The 14,254-nt window shown below is 38.3% G+C and overlaps 1 protein-coding gene across 2 annotated transcripts in view; it reads left to right on the forward strand.

Annotated features, from left to right (window-relative positions):
* LOC121512354 (pre-B-cell leukemia transcription factor 1) overlaps nucleotides 1–14,254 on the forward strand; it is a 103,956-nt gene that overhangs the window by 79,680 nt on the left and 10,022 nt on the right. For both annotated transcript variants that reach the window (XM_041791587.1, XM_041791588.1), the window contains exons 4-6: nucleotides 4,360–4,550; nucleotides 9,482–9,617; nucleotides 11,028–11,187. In XM_041791587.1, coding sequence (XP_041647521.1) covers nucleotides 4,360–4,550; nucleotides 9,482–9,617; nucleotides 11,028–11,187 — 487 coding nt within the window. The remainder of the gene's footprint in view (nucleotides 1–4,359; nucleotides 4,551–9,481; nucleotides 9,618–11,027; nucleotides 11,188–14,254) is intronic.

Consider the following 14,254-nt stretch of genomic DNA (forward strand, 5'->3'; position numbering starts at 1 on the left):
ACTGAACAGTATCAAAGCATCATAATTAAGGGTTTAATATTTTCTTAGTGAGAAAGAATGCTATTCTACGGTAGTGAAGGCACTGTTTTAATTGTGACAGCAGTGTTACAGTAAAAGAAACATCTATTAAGTAATTTTTTTTTCTTATGTATTTATTTGTTAAATATCCAAGATATTTTTGAAAAATGCAACAGAAAAAATTGCAAAATCTGTGCTGTGCAATGGTGCAGGGAACCCAGAATGTACTGTCCTGATCTGCGGATGCTGGGTAGTAGGAGGTTAAACATGTTTCTATGTCCTTTTTCTTTTCGGTCATATGTTTTGTTCTATTTAAGGTCCAACTGTAACATTTTCATTAGATAAATTGGAATACTTTACATTTTTCATAAATTTGGGTCACTGTTTCTCATTCAGGAGGTGGCAGCGGGTCCTGAGGTTAGACCAGTAAGATCATGCAGGTTATGACATGTTTTGGACTTTTGTGTTGTTATTTTTGGTCATTTTCTCTTTTGAACTGACAGTATGGTAAGTGTTAAAGTCAAGTACAGGGGTTTCTTCTACCCTTCTAGTACACATCCAAAATACATAATAGTACCTGAAGATAGCAGGTGGCATGCCTGGTACACTCAAATATTTCCTCAATGTACATCACTGTCAGTAAGAATTCACTTTAGATCGTCTTTCAGCCCAGAATAGTCCAGCATATGCAGCATGTTGTGTGTCTCTGTGTATTCCAAGTATAGTCTTAAAAGTCTGTCAGAGGGGGATGATTTCCTCTCATTGCCTTGATAACCGATGCATTCCCGACAATAGCATCCCGCTCAGATGAATGTGAGTAAGACAGATGAACACGCAGATAGACAGACACAGACAAAGCCTGACATGGCTAAATCCAGCGAGAGATCGACAGGAGAAGAAATAAAGAAGAGGAGACAGTAAGAGACACAGAGTCGGAGTGTAATATCGTGGCAGATTCACGCCTGGTGTCACACGGGGGGGATGAATGAAACGTTGTGGCGTGTTCGTCTCTCAGGGTGGCTATGTTGTAAAAAGTGTGCGTCTGCGAGGGGAACAGCTGTCATTGGTTCCTCTCAACACACTGCCATCACCACTTGTGTTAAATATGAAATATATCAGCGCTTATATTCCCCCTTGGCTCTGTGAGAACGCTTGGCCCAGAACTACATTAAGCAAAGAGCTGGATTTTCTTTTTCTTTTCTTTTCTTTTTTTTTTTTAAAGATTTCTGTCATCAGTGAATTTTAAACACCATGGGCTGTGTACGTTTGGATGTGTATTTCTGTAATGGGGACTCTTCTGTGGCTGCATTAACAAATGAACACCATGGCAGTCACTTTGACCATTTTATATTTTCTTCAACTTTGCTGAATTACTAAATATACTGTTGCTGGTCATTGGCTGTATTTAATTTTGAAATTTTATTTTTGGCGATTGAACAAAAAGCAAATAAAATATGGTAATTTCCCACAGAGCTATTGTCTCTCACAGAATAAGCTCCCTATTGGACCAATGTTTTTTAGTTGAATTAAACCAGGATGAGGAGGTTTTAGGCTGTAAATAGCCAGGATTATGTGCTGCTCTGTGGTGCTGATCAAAGGCCAGTTTGAATGATGATTTCAGGGATGACCAAACTAAATCATTCAGCCTTAGACCAAACTTCAGCATCATGTCTAAACAGCTGTCTTGAAGAGAAATGCATCAAAAATTGCTGCTTTAGCTGTCTTCAACACATTTTAGCCTGTGGTAAACCAAATTTACCCCAGTTAGCAAATTAAAGGCTCATTATTTAAGCACAGAGCATCCAAGTAAACTTGTAAAATTTGCCCTGACAAAAAACGATTTGTTTTGATATAAAAACAGTATGACAAATATAAATGAAGTTAAGACTATTTTATTGTTCTGAATTCTGTTAGATGAATTATCTGTTTAAAAGTGCTAGTGTTTCTATATGAATTGATTACAGCTTGTATGGGATGACGAATATTGAAACATTTTTATACAAACTTGTTAAAATTTGCATTTCGGTTTTAAAAAAAGGGTAGTCTAACAAAATAAAAGCATTTCTATTTGCTCAGGGCATCTGTCATTGGGGATAACAGAGTTTGTAGTCCAGCAGTCTGAATGAACGTTCATGTTCTTTCTAAAAAGTTTAAAACTGTGTTAATCATGGCAGCTGTTTTAATTTAGTGTGAGTCTTAAAATCAAAATACTTTTGTCATACATAGTAATTTTTAACATTTATCGTTTTACCAGGCGAAAACTTGAGAATATTTAGTTTAGTTCCAGTCAATGAAAAGTCTTTATATTTTAGTCTTTACGTTTTGTCACAATTTGTAATCTCTTTGAACTGATTTAAACAGTCAAAACTAGTAGTAATATAAATGCAAAACACTCAGTAACACTGTTTCCTCCGGAACTCTCAGAATGCAGTTTTACATCTCTTTTGGTCCCAAACAAATGGCCCGAACATCAGAACTAACCATGATACAATGATGAAACTCACACATTATAAAGGTAATTAGTAGAGCTTAATGTCATGACAAGATTTGTTTGCATAGGATTCTAGTTATTACTGCAATTTTAGCGTTAAAAATGGAGGCACCATATGTGGACATACTCCTGTTTAGGGGTGTAAAATGGTTTCTATGTTAAGCCATATGGTCAGTTCATCTATCAACTATACTAAGGGTGTTTTCTTGAAAAATAACAAATTATATGATAGTACTCTATAGTGTAGTTAGATATTGCCACAGGTTTGTAAGAAGAGTGTTCAAGTGGTGAATTGTACTAATTTATAGAATTTTTAAGGAATACTTGTTAAAGTAGGTTTGATTTTGGTCAGTTTTATGAAATTATAATGGTTTTATTATTCTTAAGTGGTTTATATCAGTTGTATTTCTACTTTGAGTCTTATTTCTGTTTAAATTAATATAGTCATCTAATATTTCTATTTTTTTTCAAGGTTTTCTGATGGAATCATAAGGAAACATAAATAGTATAAATAGTTAGAAATACACAACTTTAGTCAGTTTTACAACAGTATAATGATTCTATTATACTTTAATGACATAAAATTAGTTTTTATTTTTATTTTGAGTCTCATCATCGATAAAATTCAGCAAGTAATTTAATACTTGTGTTTATTAATAGGTTTCCAGATCGAATTATAAGATTACACTGGAAGTACCACTAGGGGTGGGAATCACTAGTGGCCCCACGATACGATATTATCATGATACTTGGGTCATGATTCGATATTATTGCGCTTTTAAACATTTACAATTTTTTCAACTGTTTAGCTGATTTAGCTTTAGTCTGCCCTCATGTTTGTCGTATTTCCGCGGTATTTTGTCTTCATGTTGCATTCTTAATGTCTTTCCCCTGGTGCTGTCCTGTTTGTTGTACTAGCTTTTTCCTGCTCTATGAGTGTCACATCTGTTGACCTCACTGAACAATTGATTTTATTTTTCCATTATCATAGACTTCAGTTCATATTAGCGATTGATTTGAAAAAATCGATACTTGGTGGACAAGATGATACGATATATCACCAGACAAAATATTGCGATACTATTAAGCTGTATCGATTTTTTTCTCCCACCCCTAGGTACCACCAGTATTTATACAGTATTTTGAAGCCAGTCATGTCTTGGCTCTCTAGGAGGTCTGGGTCTAAAGACAAGCTCACTAATGCTGAGACACTGAAAGCATCTTAGACAACTGTGTGGTTTGATCTGTCCCTGTTCCATGTCCTAAGTTTTATGGAAAAGCAGCATGTCGATTCATCTTTGATGTATCATTATGTACATAAAAAATAATTGTGTATAAAATAAATACTTTACATGTGTTCATTTTACCTTAACATTTTTATATGCATATATATATACACTTTATGGAAACTTTTTGTACCTTAAAAGAGCCATATAAGGCCACTTCATTTACCTTGGATTTTCACTATAATAATGTAAAATATATAGAAAAGTTGAAAAAAAATTGTGTGATGTCCACTAATAATATTCTTAAATTTTGAATTTCAAAGTATTTCAATGAGTGCCCTATAAGGGGTTAACTGATTTAAGATACTGATGAAAATACTGACTAACATTATAGACGTCGTGGAGAGTTTTTATCAACCACAATCCATTTTTAGCTAGTCTAGCCTCATCTTCTTCATGGATAGAAGGCAGTCGACTAACATTTAAGTCATAGTTTTAGTCAACAAAGTTAACACTGATTTTAAATTGTGCTGCATTTAACTCTTCTTCACATGTCTTAAGACCTAAAGCGTGGTGTTTTTTAGGAATTTTTTATGTACTCCTGTGTGTATATCCTCCCTGCAGGCATGTAATGAGTTTACCACCCACGTGATGAACCTCCTGCGAGAGCAGTCACGCACACGGCCAATTTCTCCCAAAGAGATCGAGCGCATGGTGAGCATCATCCACCGCAAGTTCAGCTCCATCCAGATGCAGCTCAAACAGAGCACCTGTGAGGCCGTCATGATCCTGCGCTCCCGCTTCCTCGATGCCAGGTGCGTGTCCTTGTAAAAATATTTCTATTCTGCAACTCATACACACCCACCATGCCACAAATAACCTTACAATTTAACAACGCTGCAAATCATGAACCACTTCCCTCGCAGCCTGATATCCATATGAATGGCTGATGTAGGAGGCCTATCATGCTATAAACATGCTGTAACACATGCTGCTTACCACACGCACTGGGCTGGTTTGCATCTATGGGTGCCATTTGGACCAAAATACCCAGCAACACTGGCCAATAAGAGTTCCCTGCCTGCACCATAACACTAACTATTTCCCTTTTTTAATGTAATCGCTTGTTCCTTTTGATGCGTGCTTGGGATTTGCATACATTTCTCCAAGGATAAATGTCGCTCAAAGTCAGAGTTGGAGGCAAAACATTTAAATGAGGCATGCGCTCCCTTACAAAGCTCCCTATCTATTCTCTTGCAAATTATTGTGGTGGAGCAGCAGCATGGAGGGGAAGGGAGAGGGAGAGGAAAGCTTTTACTGGTTGAGAGGCACTGCCATGTTCGGCTCGGCTGATTAATCTACTGGCTGCTGGAGCCCATGCTGTGCACATTTACATATTCTCAAGCAGGCTTTTGGAGTGCGGGACACAGATTTTAGCACAAATCTCCTCACCGGTGGATACATGCATGGAGATTTTACAGGGTTCCCCTCCAGCTTATGTAAAGCCCCCTTTAGATGTGGCACATGCAGACGTGACCTGATAGATACTGGTGATAAAGGGTCAGGCAACTCGTGGGCATCAGCATGTGACAACTGTCTGCATTAAGGTGTGCCTGAGGGGAGGCAGTGGGGCTTTTTTAGGGTGTATTTTAATGTGGAAAGTAGAACATGGAAAAATGTATGTCTATATTTCATGCTTGGTAAATCCAGACTTTGGCTTAAAACATAGAAACTGTATAAACATGCACCCTTTGAGAAAATCAGGACTGATTCTCACGTTTGAAAAAACAATTTAGCTGTCTTCTTGCCTGTTTTTAAATAAGCCATGGGATTTGATGGATTTACACTGTTAGTACCCCCTCCTCTTTAAATGTTACAGGAGCACACCTTACAATCTCATCAAAAGAAAGAAAGAGTATCCAGGTGTTTTTACATCTGGATTGTCTGAAGTCATGACGGGGCGTGGCAAGGCAAAATAAAAGAACTATCTATTTCGAATAAGAGAAAAATATTTTGCACAGCTACTAAAGCATAGCAAATTTTGTGGGAGGACTTTAAGGAAAACATAAAAATAGTTTTACACCAAACATCATGAAAATGAAGACAAGGAAATATGACAAGGCATATCTCCCCCTCAGCCTCACCTGAACAACAGTGGGTAATAAATAGCCTCCCTGTGTGATTTTGGGTTCAGACTACACAAATTTAGCCAGGTTTCTTCCCGACTGCATCATTACAGCTCATCGTCAAATGTCAGGGCTGAATATGAGCGTCTGGAATGGGAAAGCTCCCACAGAAAGTGTTTGGGAAGGGCAGGACTTTTTAAAAAGTTCTCGAAAGGTGATTGGACAAACATTCTCTCTGTCACATTCATTAGAACCAGAGTGACACGGCAAAATGCTTTGGGCATGCTCAGCTCCGATAGTAATGTGAGCTCAACAAGCAGCCACTGCCATAGTTTATGAAAGGTGAAGCTTATTGTTGGGTATAACTCATGCCAAGAACGGTCGCATGAAGTGCAAAAACATCTTTTTAGTCACTGAAAGCCTTCAGTGGGGCTCTTTTTTTTTATTTAATAAATAAATGTGGTTGAGGTTAACCTTGCAAAGCAGATGGATACGCCTGTTTCCTTGTTTTTCACTGGCGAATCCATCTTGCAAAGCTCCCATCTGAACCGTTTGGACCCGGTTAGAAAGTGACAGGACCAATCAGCAACAAGGGGCAGTACTTTCAGGCCCAGCGTAGTCGTGATGTAAACAAGCAGCAGCAAGAGCTGGTGCAGTTATGGAGAAAGAGATTAGCGTGGATGCTGCTAAAGTGCCAGTTTTATCAGAACTTGACAACATTTCTTCGTTAAAAGAAGATCAAAGAACAGCAGTGAGTTGTTTCTTTTCAAAAACGACAAAAGTCATGTACTGACATGTCTATAGTCATGTTTCACGTCATTCCTCACTAGCTGTGCACGCGCAGCTCGATAGCAGCTACGTCACGTGTTTTGTTGCTCTTATTGGCCTGTGGAGATGTGACAGAACGTTCATCCAATCACACTCCGAGTTTTTTTTCAAATCCTCTGCCTTTTCTCAGATATTTCCCATTGAAGCTTTCCCAGATGGATGTGTGAAACAAATCCATCTGGCGTGTCAGGTTAGGTTGAGGTCTGATAAAACTGCTGTTTTACTATAGCTACACCTGAGCTAATTGCTACACCAGCAGCAGTCATTGCTATCGACTTCCAGTACAACAAAACCTGGCCCGTAGCTACTGCCTCCCTCTCCTCACCAGTTGGTCAGGTTCGTTGTCAGATCTGGCACAAGCATTATTGGAGCTTTGCAAGATGGACCTACCTGATGACAGACATGGAATCTGGCCAGTCCACCTGCTTTGCAAGGTTACAATATTGCAGTGTTAACACAAAACAACCCAAGGGAAAAACCCAACAGTGTATGATTTTATCATCTGAATCCAAACAAAACAAACAAACTGTAGGTATGAAAGCAGCCCGGCTACCACACTGCTGACCTGGTGTTTGAGTTTGACCGTGATAACAATCAGATTTTCTCTGCTGGAACTTGAATTGATGGAACATAACAGACATACAAATACTCTCACAATGCTGCAAACGCAGCATTTCAGATGAGTGCTAATACATTTTTGCTTTGAGACTGAGACCCAGCACAGCTGTTATAATTTCAACAACTCATCCTTTACTCACTTCAGTCCTGAGTTTTTCAAATAATCTCATTAGCTAATTCATATACCTCTATGTGCCTCTCTTTCTTTAACTCACAGACTAAAAAAGTGTTTTGTTTTAGTGGATTTTGAGTAGATTATAATGGTCCGCTACGTGCTATTATTGCTCCTGCTAATTCTATTTTCAGTTGCTCATAACCAGAGCTGTAGTGTGCACTTCTGAGCCAAATGGTTCCCCCGAGTGCTGACAAAGTGTCTCAAAGCAAAACTACAGCTGAATTTAAAGTTTCTTATGTGCCAGAGGTTTTCATAAAGACAGTGGATGTGGATCTGCATTAAAGCAGACAGACCCAAAGAGGCTTATGAAGACCTGTTTACTTTAACAGCGTCATTTAAATGTCAAACTAAGGTTTGTGGGGGAAAGGGGTTTTGATAATCATCTTTAGGAACAAAGAAGCTTCATTTCAACAATTTATTTGATAATGAACAAATACAGTGCATTCAGAAAGTATTCAGACCACCTTCACCTTTCATAATTTTGTTATGTAGCAGTCTGACACTACAGTGAAAAAAAATCTTCCTCCCATTTCTCTGGACCATTACCAAGACATTTCTACACCTTGATTGGAGTCCACCTGTGGTAAATTAAATTGATTGGAAATGATTTGCAAAAGGCACATACATCTCTATAGAAGGCCTCACAGCTGACAATGCATATAAGAGCAAAAAAAAAAACAAAAACAAGCCATGAGGTCAAAGGACCTGCCTGCAGAACTCAGAGACAGGATAGATGCAAGGCGCAGATCTGGGGAAGGCTACAAAAATGGGTCACAATAATTCTCAAATGCGAGAAGTTTGGCACATCTTCGGAGAGCTCCCGACCAAACTGAGCAATCGGAGGAGTAGGGTCTTAGTAAGAGAGGTGACCAAGGACCAGATGCTTGCTCTGGCTGAGCTCCAGAGATCCTGAGAGGTGATGGGAAAAAGTTCCAGAAGGACTACCATCACTGCAGCCCACCTCAAATCCAGGCTTTATGGCAGAGTGGCTAGTCAGAAACCTTTCCTCAGTGTCAAACACATGCAAAAAAACAAAAAAAAAAAGCTCTTGGAGGACTCTGAGATAAGACTGAGTAATGCAAGATTCTCTGGTCCAATAAATCAAGATTGACTATTTGGCCTCATTCCAAACTTATTTCTTAGAAAACCAGGTGCCACTCATTACCTGCCCAATACCCTCCTAATAGAGTAGTTTGATGGTGGCAGCATCATCATGCTGTGTGGGTGTTTCTTAGCAGCAGGGACTGGGAGACTGGTCAGGGTTGAGGGAAAGCTGCATGGAGCAGAGTACAGGGATATCCTAAATGAACACTTGTTCCACAGCACTCAGGACCTCAGACTCAGCAGAAGGTTCACCTTCCAACATGACAATGACCCAAATGAGTGGCCCAGCCAGGGTCCTGACTTAAACCCTATTGAGCATTGCAAAAGTATGAATTGAAAAATGTTGACATCCTTACAACATACACTGCAGAAACTCAAATCTTTAAAAGTGTATTTATCAAATATGTCTCAAACATATCTAATAACTTCATTAAATATCTGTTTAAAATACATTTATGAAAGTTATATTGCTGCTAACTCAATGACATGTCTTTTCTAGACATAGAAAAAGTAGGTGCAAGTCTTTTTAGCTAATTCTGAAATAAGATTTTAAAGACTTGTCATGAAGAAAAGAAATTTAATTGGATATTTTGACAAGAAATAAGATGATTTAGGACTTTGAGGACTATTTTCAGCTTTGCAGTGATGCACTATGCGTCCAAATGGGAATGTTTTTAAATGAAACTTTTTAAAGGATGCAGGATTCACAAAACAATATACAATGCATGCAGTTACATTTAAAAAGGACTTACTTCATGGACTCCCATACTAGCCATGGTTATTAAGCTTCTAGTAATAGAATCATTACAGATGCCATGTTTGAATGCAATGCACACCTCTATCTATAATGTTGGCTTCAATGGACATGTTCTTGTATTTTATTCTCTCTCTACAGACGGAAAAGACGAAACTTTAACAAGCAGGCGACAGAGATCCTGAATGAGTATTTCTACTCACACCTCAGTAACCCATACCCAAGCGAGGAGGCTAAGGAAGAGCTGGCTAAGAAGTGTGCCATCACAGTTGCCCAGGTACACCTCAGATCAGTGCCACCCACACCACACCATCTGCAGCAAACAGCTTTACACAGAACTGTGAGAGAAACACGATTTCTAGTCTGAAGAGGCTGCATCTGCTGTGTCTTGGCAAGTAACCTAATAATAAGTTTTCTGACTGTCATGAGTACAGACAGCTCCTCTGATCTTTCCGAAGTACCTTTCAGCGAGACAACAAAGGTACTCAAAGTATAAATATGCCATGTCATAAGTTTGTCATCTTGTAATTCAAACCAGACAAAGCTATTTTGGACCAATGACTCTTTGTTTCGATTGAAGTAACACAAGCTAAAGACAACACTGCTGTCATAGCTCCTAACTCTTCATATGGTAGAACAAAATGTCTTATAAAACTCAAATTTGATTCAGTAAAAGTCTGTGAAGCTAGAACTGTCACAGTGGATGAAAAAAAAGCTAAAAAACATGGTTTTACATCATTATAAATTAATGTTTCTGGCTACAAACAATCTGAAAATTTCATAAGACTATGAATGGATTTATCAGAGAGATCAATTTGGGTAATTTTTGTGAAAATAACATTTTCAGCCCTACAGTGTATAGAAGTAATTAAAAGGAACATTAGCCTTTGAAAATTAGCACTGCAGTTATCTGATGCACTATAAATCTTAGAGTAGCATACCAAACATCCAAATAATTTGTGGATGTTTGTGCAAATAATGCTGACAAACAAAAGACTCAAATATTTAGGCAACTTGTTTTTCATCTTTGCATTCTAGCGCTCAAGTTGTTTCAATCCTGTGAGAATTGATAATAAGGAAAGCAATGACAACGCCAAGGTAAACAGCAGTTTGTGTTTGGGATCCATCACTTGGGAATGGATTGTTTTCTCAATTGGTTTCATTAATTTATGCCGAGTGATTTGAGGATGCATCTGGGTCTGATTGTGGGAGCTGAATGATTTGTAGAGTTTCTGCTTCTTGGCCATTATAAAGGAGAATGTTTACCTACTCTGTGTATTGGAAAGTTTGCAGGATTGATTTGGTTTTCATTTTAATGTTGTTTATCATTAGTGCTGGGATTACCCCCCTGGCTTCATCTGGGAGTCCATTAGCAGTAATGGGTGTTAGCGGATGTTGACTGATTGGTGCTTGCGTGAGTTCTGATGATAGCTGCAGTCATGGTGACATAATGAGACTGTTATTGGCAATCATTCCATCCTGGCACTAATGCGGATTCACAGCACTAGTCTATGAAGCCCCTTCCTCTTACACAGACTCTCTGCAGTGTTTCACATGCCATTAAGGCCATGCAAGCTAAACACTACCCTTATGTCTGCAAATGTTTGCCCTCAAATGTGGAGGGGCTCTGTAGATTCTGTTTTATTTTCATGAGAAATAAACTACCTTCTCTTGTTTGTCTGCTTAGGTTTCCAACTGGTTTGGGAATAAAAGAATCAGATACAAGAAAAACATTGGTAAGTTCCAAGAAGAAGCCAACATGTATGCTGCGAGAACTGCCGTGAATGCGGCTAATGCATCCTCACATGGGAGCCAAGCAAATTCACCCTCAACTCCAAACTCTGCAGGTGAGACAGGAAGTCCCTGGCTCTGCTCAGCTTTTAGCCATGTACCTCCTCTCTGTGCATCACTACAACTATAAGTGACTATTGCAGCACATCAGTTAAGGCCATTTCAATGCTGGTGCAGGGAATTTGTAAGGAATGAATGAGTTACGGCTAACAAAAAGGCAGTTCTTGTGCAAGTACATGCCTGTCACATTGGCCAGCACCATTATTATATTGAAAAGGTCCCTTTAACAAGTACAACGACCCCATTAGAGCAAGCTGTGTCAAAGATAAGCCGACCTGAGCCCCATGCCAAGTCTCCTTCCCTCTTCATGTCAATTAACCATGTTCTTCATGTATGACTATTTCAGATCTGTCTCCATCTTGTTCTGCTAAACTCCCTTTCTAATGGTGTTCTTTACTCTGTTTTTATTGTCAGCAAGTCACATAAAACAAACTCAAACTATCGCCTGGTGGTTTTATTCCTCTGCAGGGTTTACATTTGCTGGACAGTGAAAGTGCAGCAGTAGGCCAAGAAAGATGGTTGGGGTGGTTTCAGTGGTTTCTTTAATTGTGAAGATGCATGTTTTGTAATAAACTCTGAGATAGTTAAGCACGTGGGCCTTAAATTGGTGCAGAAAATAAGTACCTTTGTTCTCCAAAATCTAATTAGATTAGGTCAAGTTCAGATCAAAGTGTAAATTAGTGCCAAATTAGACAAAATTCCTCAGTTTATAATTTTGAAATATTGTTTCAGGATTTGAGGTCACATGACCTTGAGCTTACCCAGATTGATAGTTTCATTCATGTCATGGATGTATTTACCATTCACCTGGGAAAAAGTCAATCAAAGCATTTGGGAAGTGCAGGACTTTTTAAGAAAATCTCTGAAGGTGATTGGACAAATGTTCTGTCTGTCACATTCAATACGGACCAATTAGAAGGACAGACAAAATGTGGTAGTCAGGCATAGCCGGCGTAGCTGAGTTCGACAGGCTGCTGTAGTTTATGAACGGCGGAGCTTATCAGTGGTTAAAATTCATGCTTCGCTCCAAAAATCTACGCTAAGAGAAGCTTTTGGGTGGCTCTCTGCTCTTGTTTTAATAAAGAAATGTGGTCAAAATCTGATTAAACTCCAACTTTACTACAGCTACATCCAAGTTAATGGCTACCGGCTACCTGGCGTAACAATCGCAAACCCATGACAGAGCAGGTCAGCAGAAGAACAAAAAGCTGTCAGTGTGGCTCTTTATTCTTGTTTAAATAAAGAAATGTGATCCACTTCTGATAAAACCCATGGTATACTTTAGTTACGTCTCAGCTAACCACTAGCATTGCTATTGCCTCACAGTGCAACTAAACCCTACCTGAAGCTACGCCCTGTGCTCCTCAAACGATCCTGATTGGTCAGAACCATTTTCTGTTCAGCACAAATAATTTGGATTGGAGCTTTTCAAAATGGATTTGCCTGATGATAAACATGATGTCTGGCCAACTATCCAGCCATTCATCTATCCACAACAAGTAGTCTACAGCCAGATTAACATGTTTCATAGAACTACAACTTTGTCAAAATGATAAGTAACGTTATCTCCCTGACATGTTATATGAATCAGCATGGAAACATTGTTTTTTAATGAGTTCTGAGATGAAGCAGTTGAATTCCAACCCCCCATGATACCCTGCATGAAATGTGGGCACAACTTCAGTCCCTTCTGTCAGACTGGAACTCTGCATAGAAACAAGTTGCTAATCCTGATTAGAGCGATTTGGAGGTTAAAATATGTAAATGTCATCTGTTACACCTGAAACGGGATAATATTATTATTTCTTGATCCTTCCACTGGAGAGGACAAAATGAATAAATTACTGTCGTTAATGTAACCTTAGCTAACTTTATCAGTTTCATATCAGTATTTGCAAATTATTAAGGGCAACTAAACCCAGTCAGAGCTTAAACATGTCTCTCTTCAGTTTACTGAAATTCTAATTTCACCAACAAGTTCCTGTTAAATGAGTGAATTTTGTTAATATCAACAATTCCCTCTGTCAACTTTTCAGTTCTGTAAATCTAAAGTAATTTATTAATAATTGATATTAAACTAATATTAAAAGAATCACATCCCTGATGCATTCAGACAGTGAACAGCATGTTTAAGACAGCATTATTAAAGACATGTTTTTACTTCATCTAGTTTTTGGGCTACAACAAACAGAGCAACAGGTACTAGCCGTTTCAGAAAATGTAACTTTCAGATTATAATAACTTATCTGATTGATATTAAAAATGAAACAGTACTTATTATATAGACCATAATTCTGTCCACATTTGTAGCTACAGTAGACCCCCAGGAATAATGTGGATAAAGAGAGTTGAATGGTTTGATAGATTATAAAAATGGCTATTTTTGGTGTTTTATGAGACTTGTTGACAATTAAGCACAATTTTAAGAAACAAACTAAAACTCTAACTTTTCATTCTACAGTGCTTAATTTAAAGTTTTTGCTGTCTTACCAGGAAACGTAGCAGGGATATGTTTAGTCCACAGTCAGTGGTTTAGCCTAGCTAAAGTGGGAGCTGACAAAACAGCTACCTCCATCTATAAAATGTCAGAATGTAGACACATATTTTTCTCATATGTTGTACTCTGTTAAACCAAGAAAATATTTCAAAATGCTTTTCTAATGAAACTGGGCTATCCCCTGTGTGTAGCTCATGTGCTAAGCTAGGCTAAACTCACCCTGAGACTAGCTTTGTCCTCAGTCCTGAAAATAAATGCAAAGACTCCAATATCATAACTGCTATGTGTAATTATATTACAGTTTTATCTTTGGTAAGACAGCAACATGTGATATGTAGCTGCTTTTTCATTTTCCTCATTCATCTTTGCTTTAGCTTAGCCTTACATAACCTTTAAAGTGCACTAGTATAAGACTTAGCTTATTTCTATGTCTTGGGGTAAAATCCTTTTGTCAAAACTCCTTCTTGTGTAGGCTTATATCTCCTATTTCCTGCATTTGTTTCCTCTTGGCTCCTCTTAGCTAACAAAGCAGCCATGGCTGCTAGCTAACCTCTGCATGTTGCTCA

Source organism: Cheilinus undulatus, linkage group 7, assembly GCF_018320785.1.
Source record: "Cheilinus undulatus linkage group 7, ASM1832078v1, whole genome shotgun sequence".
NCBI classification, from domain to species: Eukaryota; Metazoa; Chordata; class Actinopteri; order Labriformes; family Labridae; genus Cheilinus; species Cheilinus undulatus.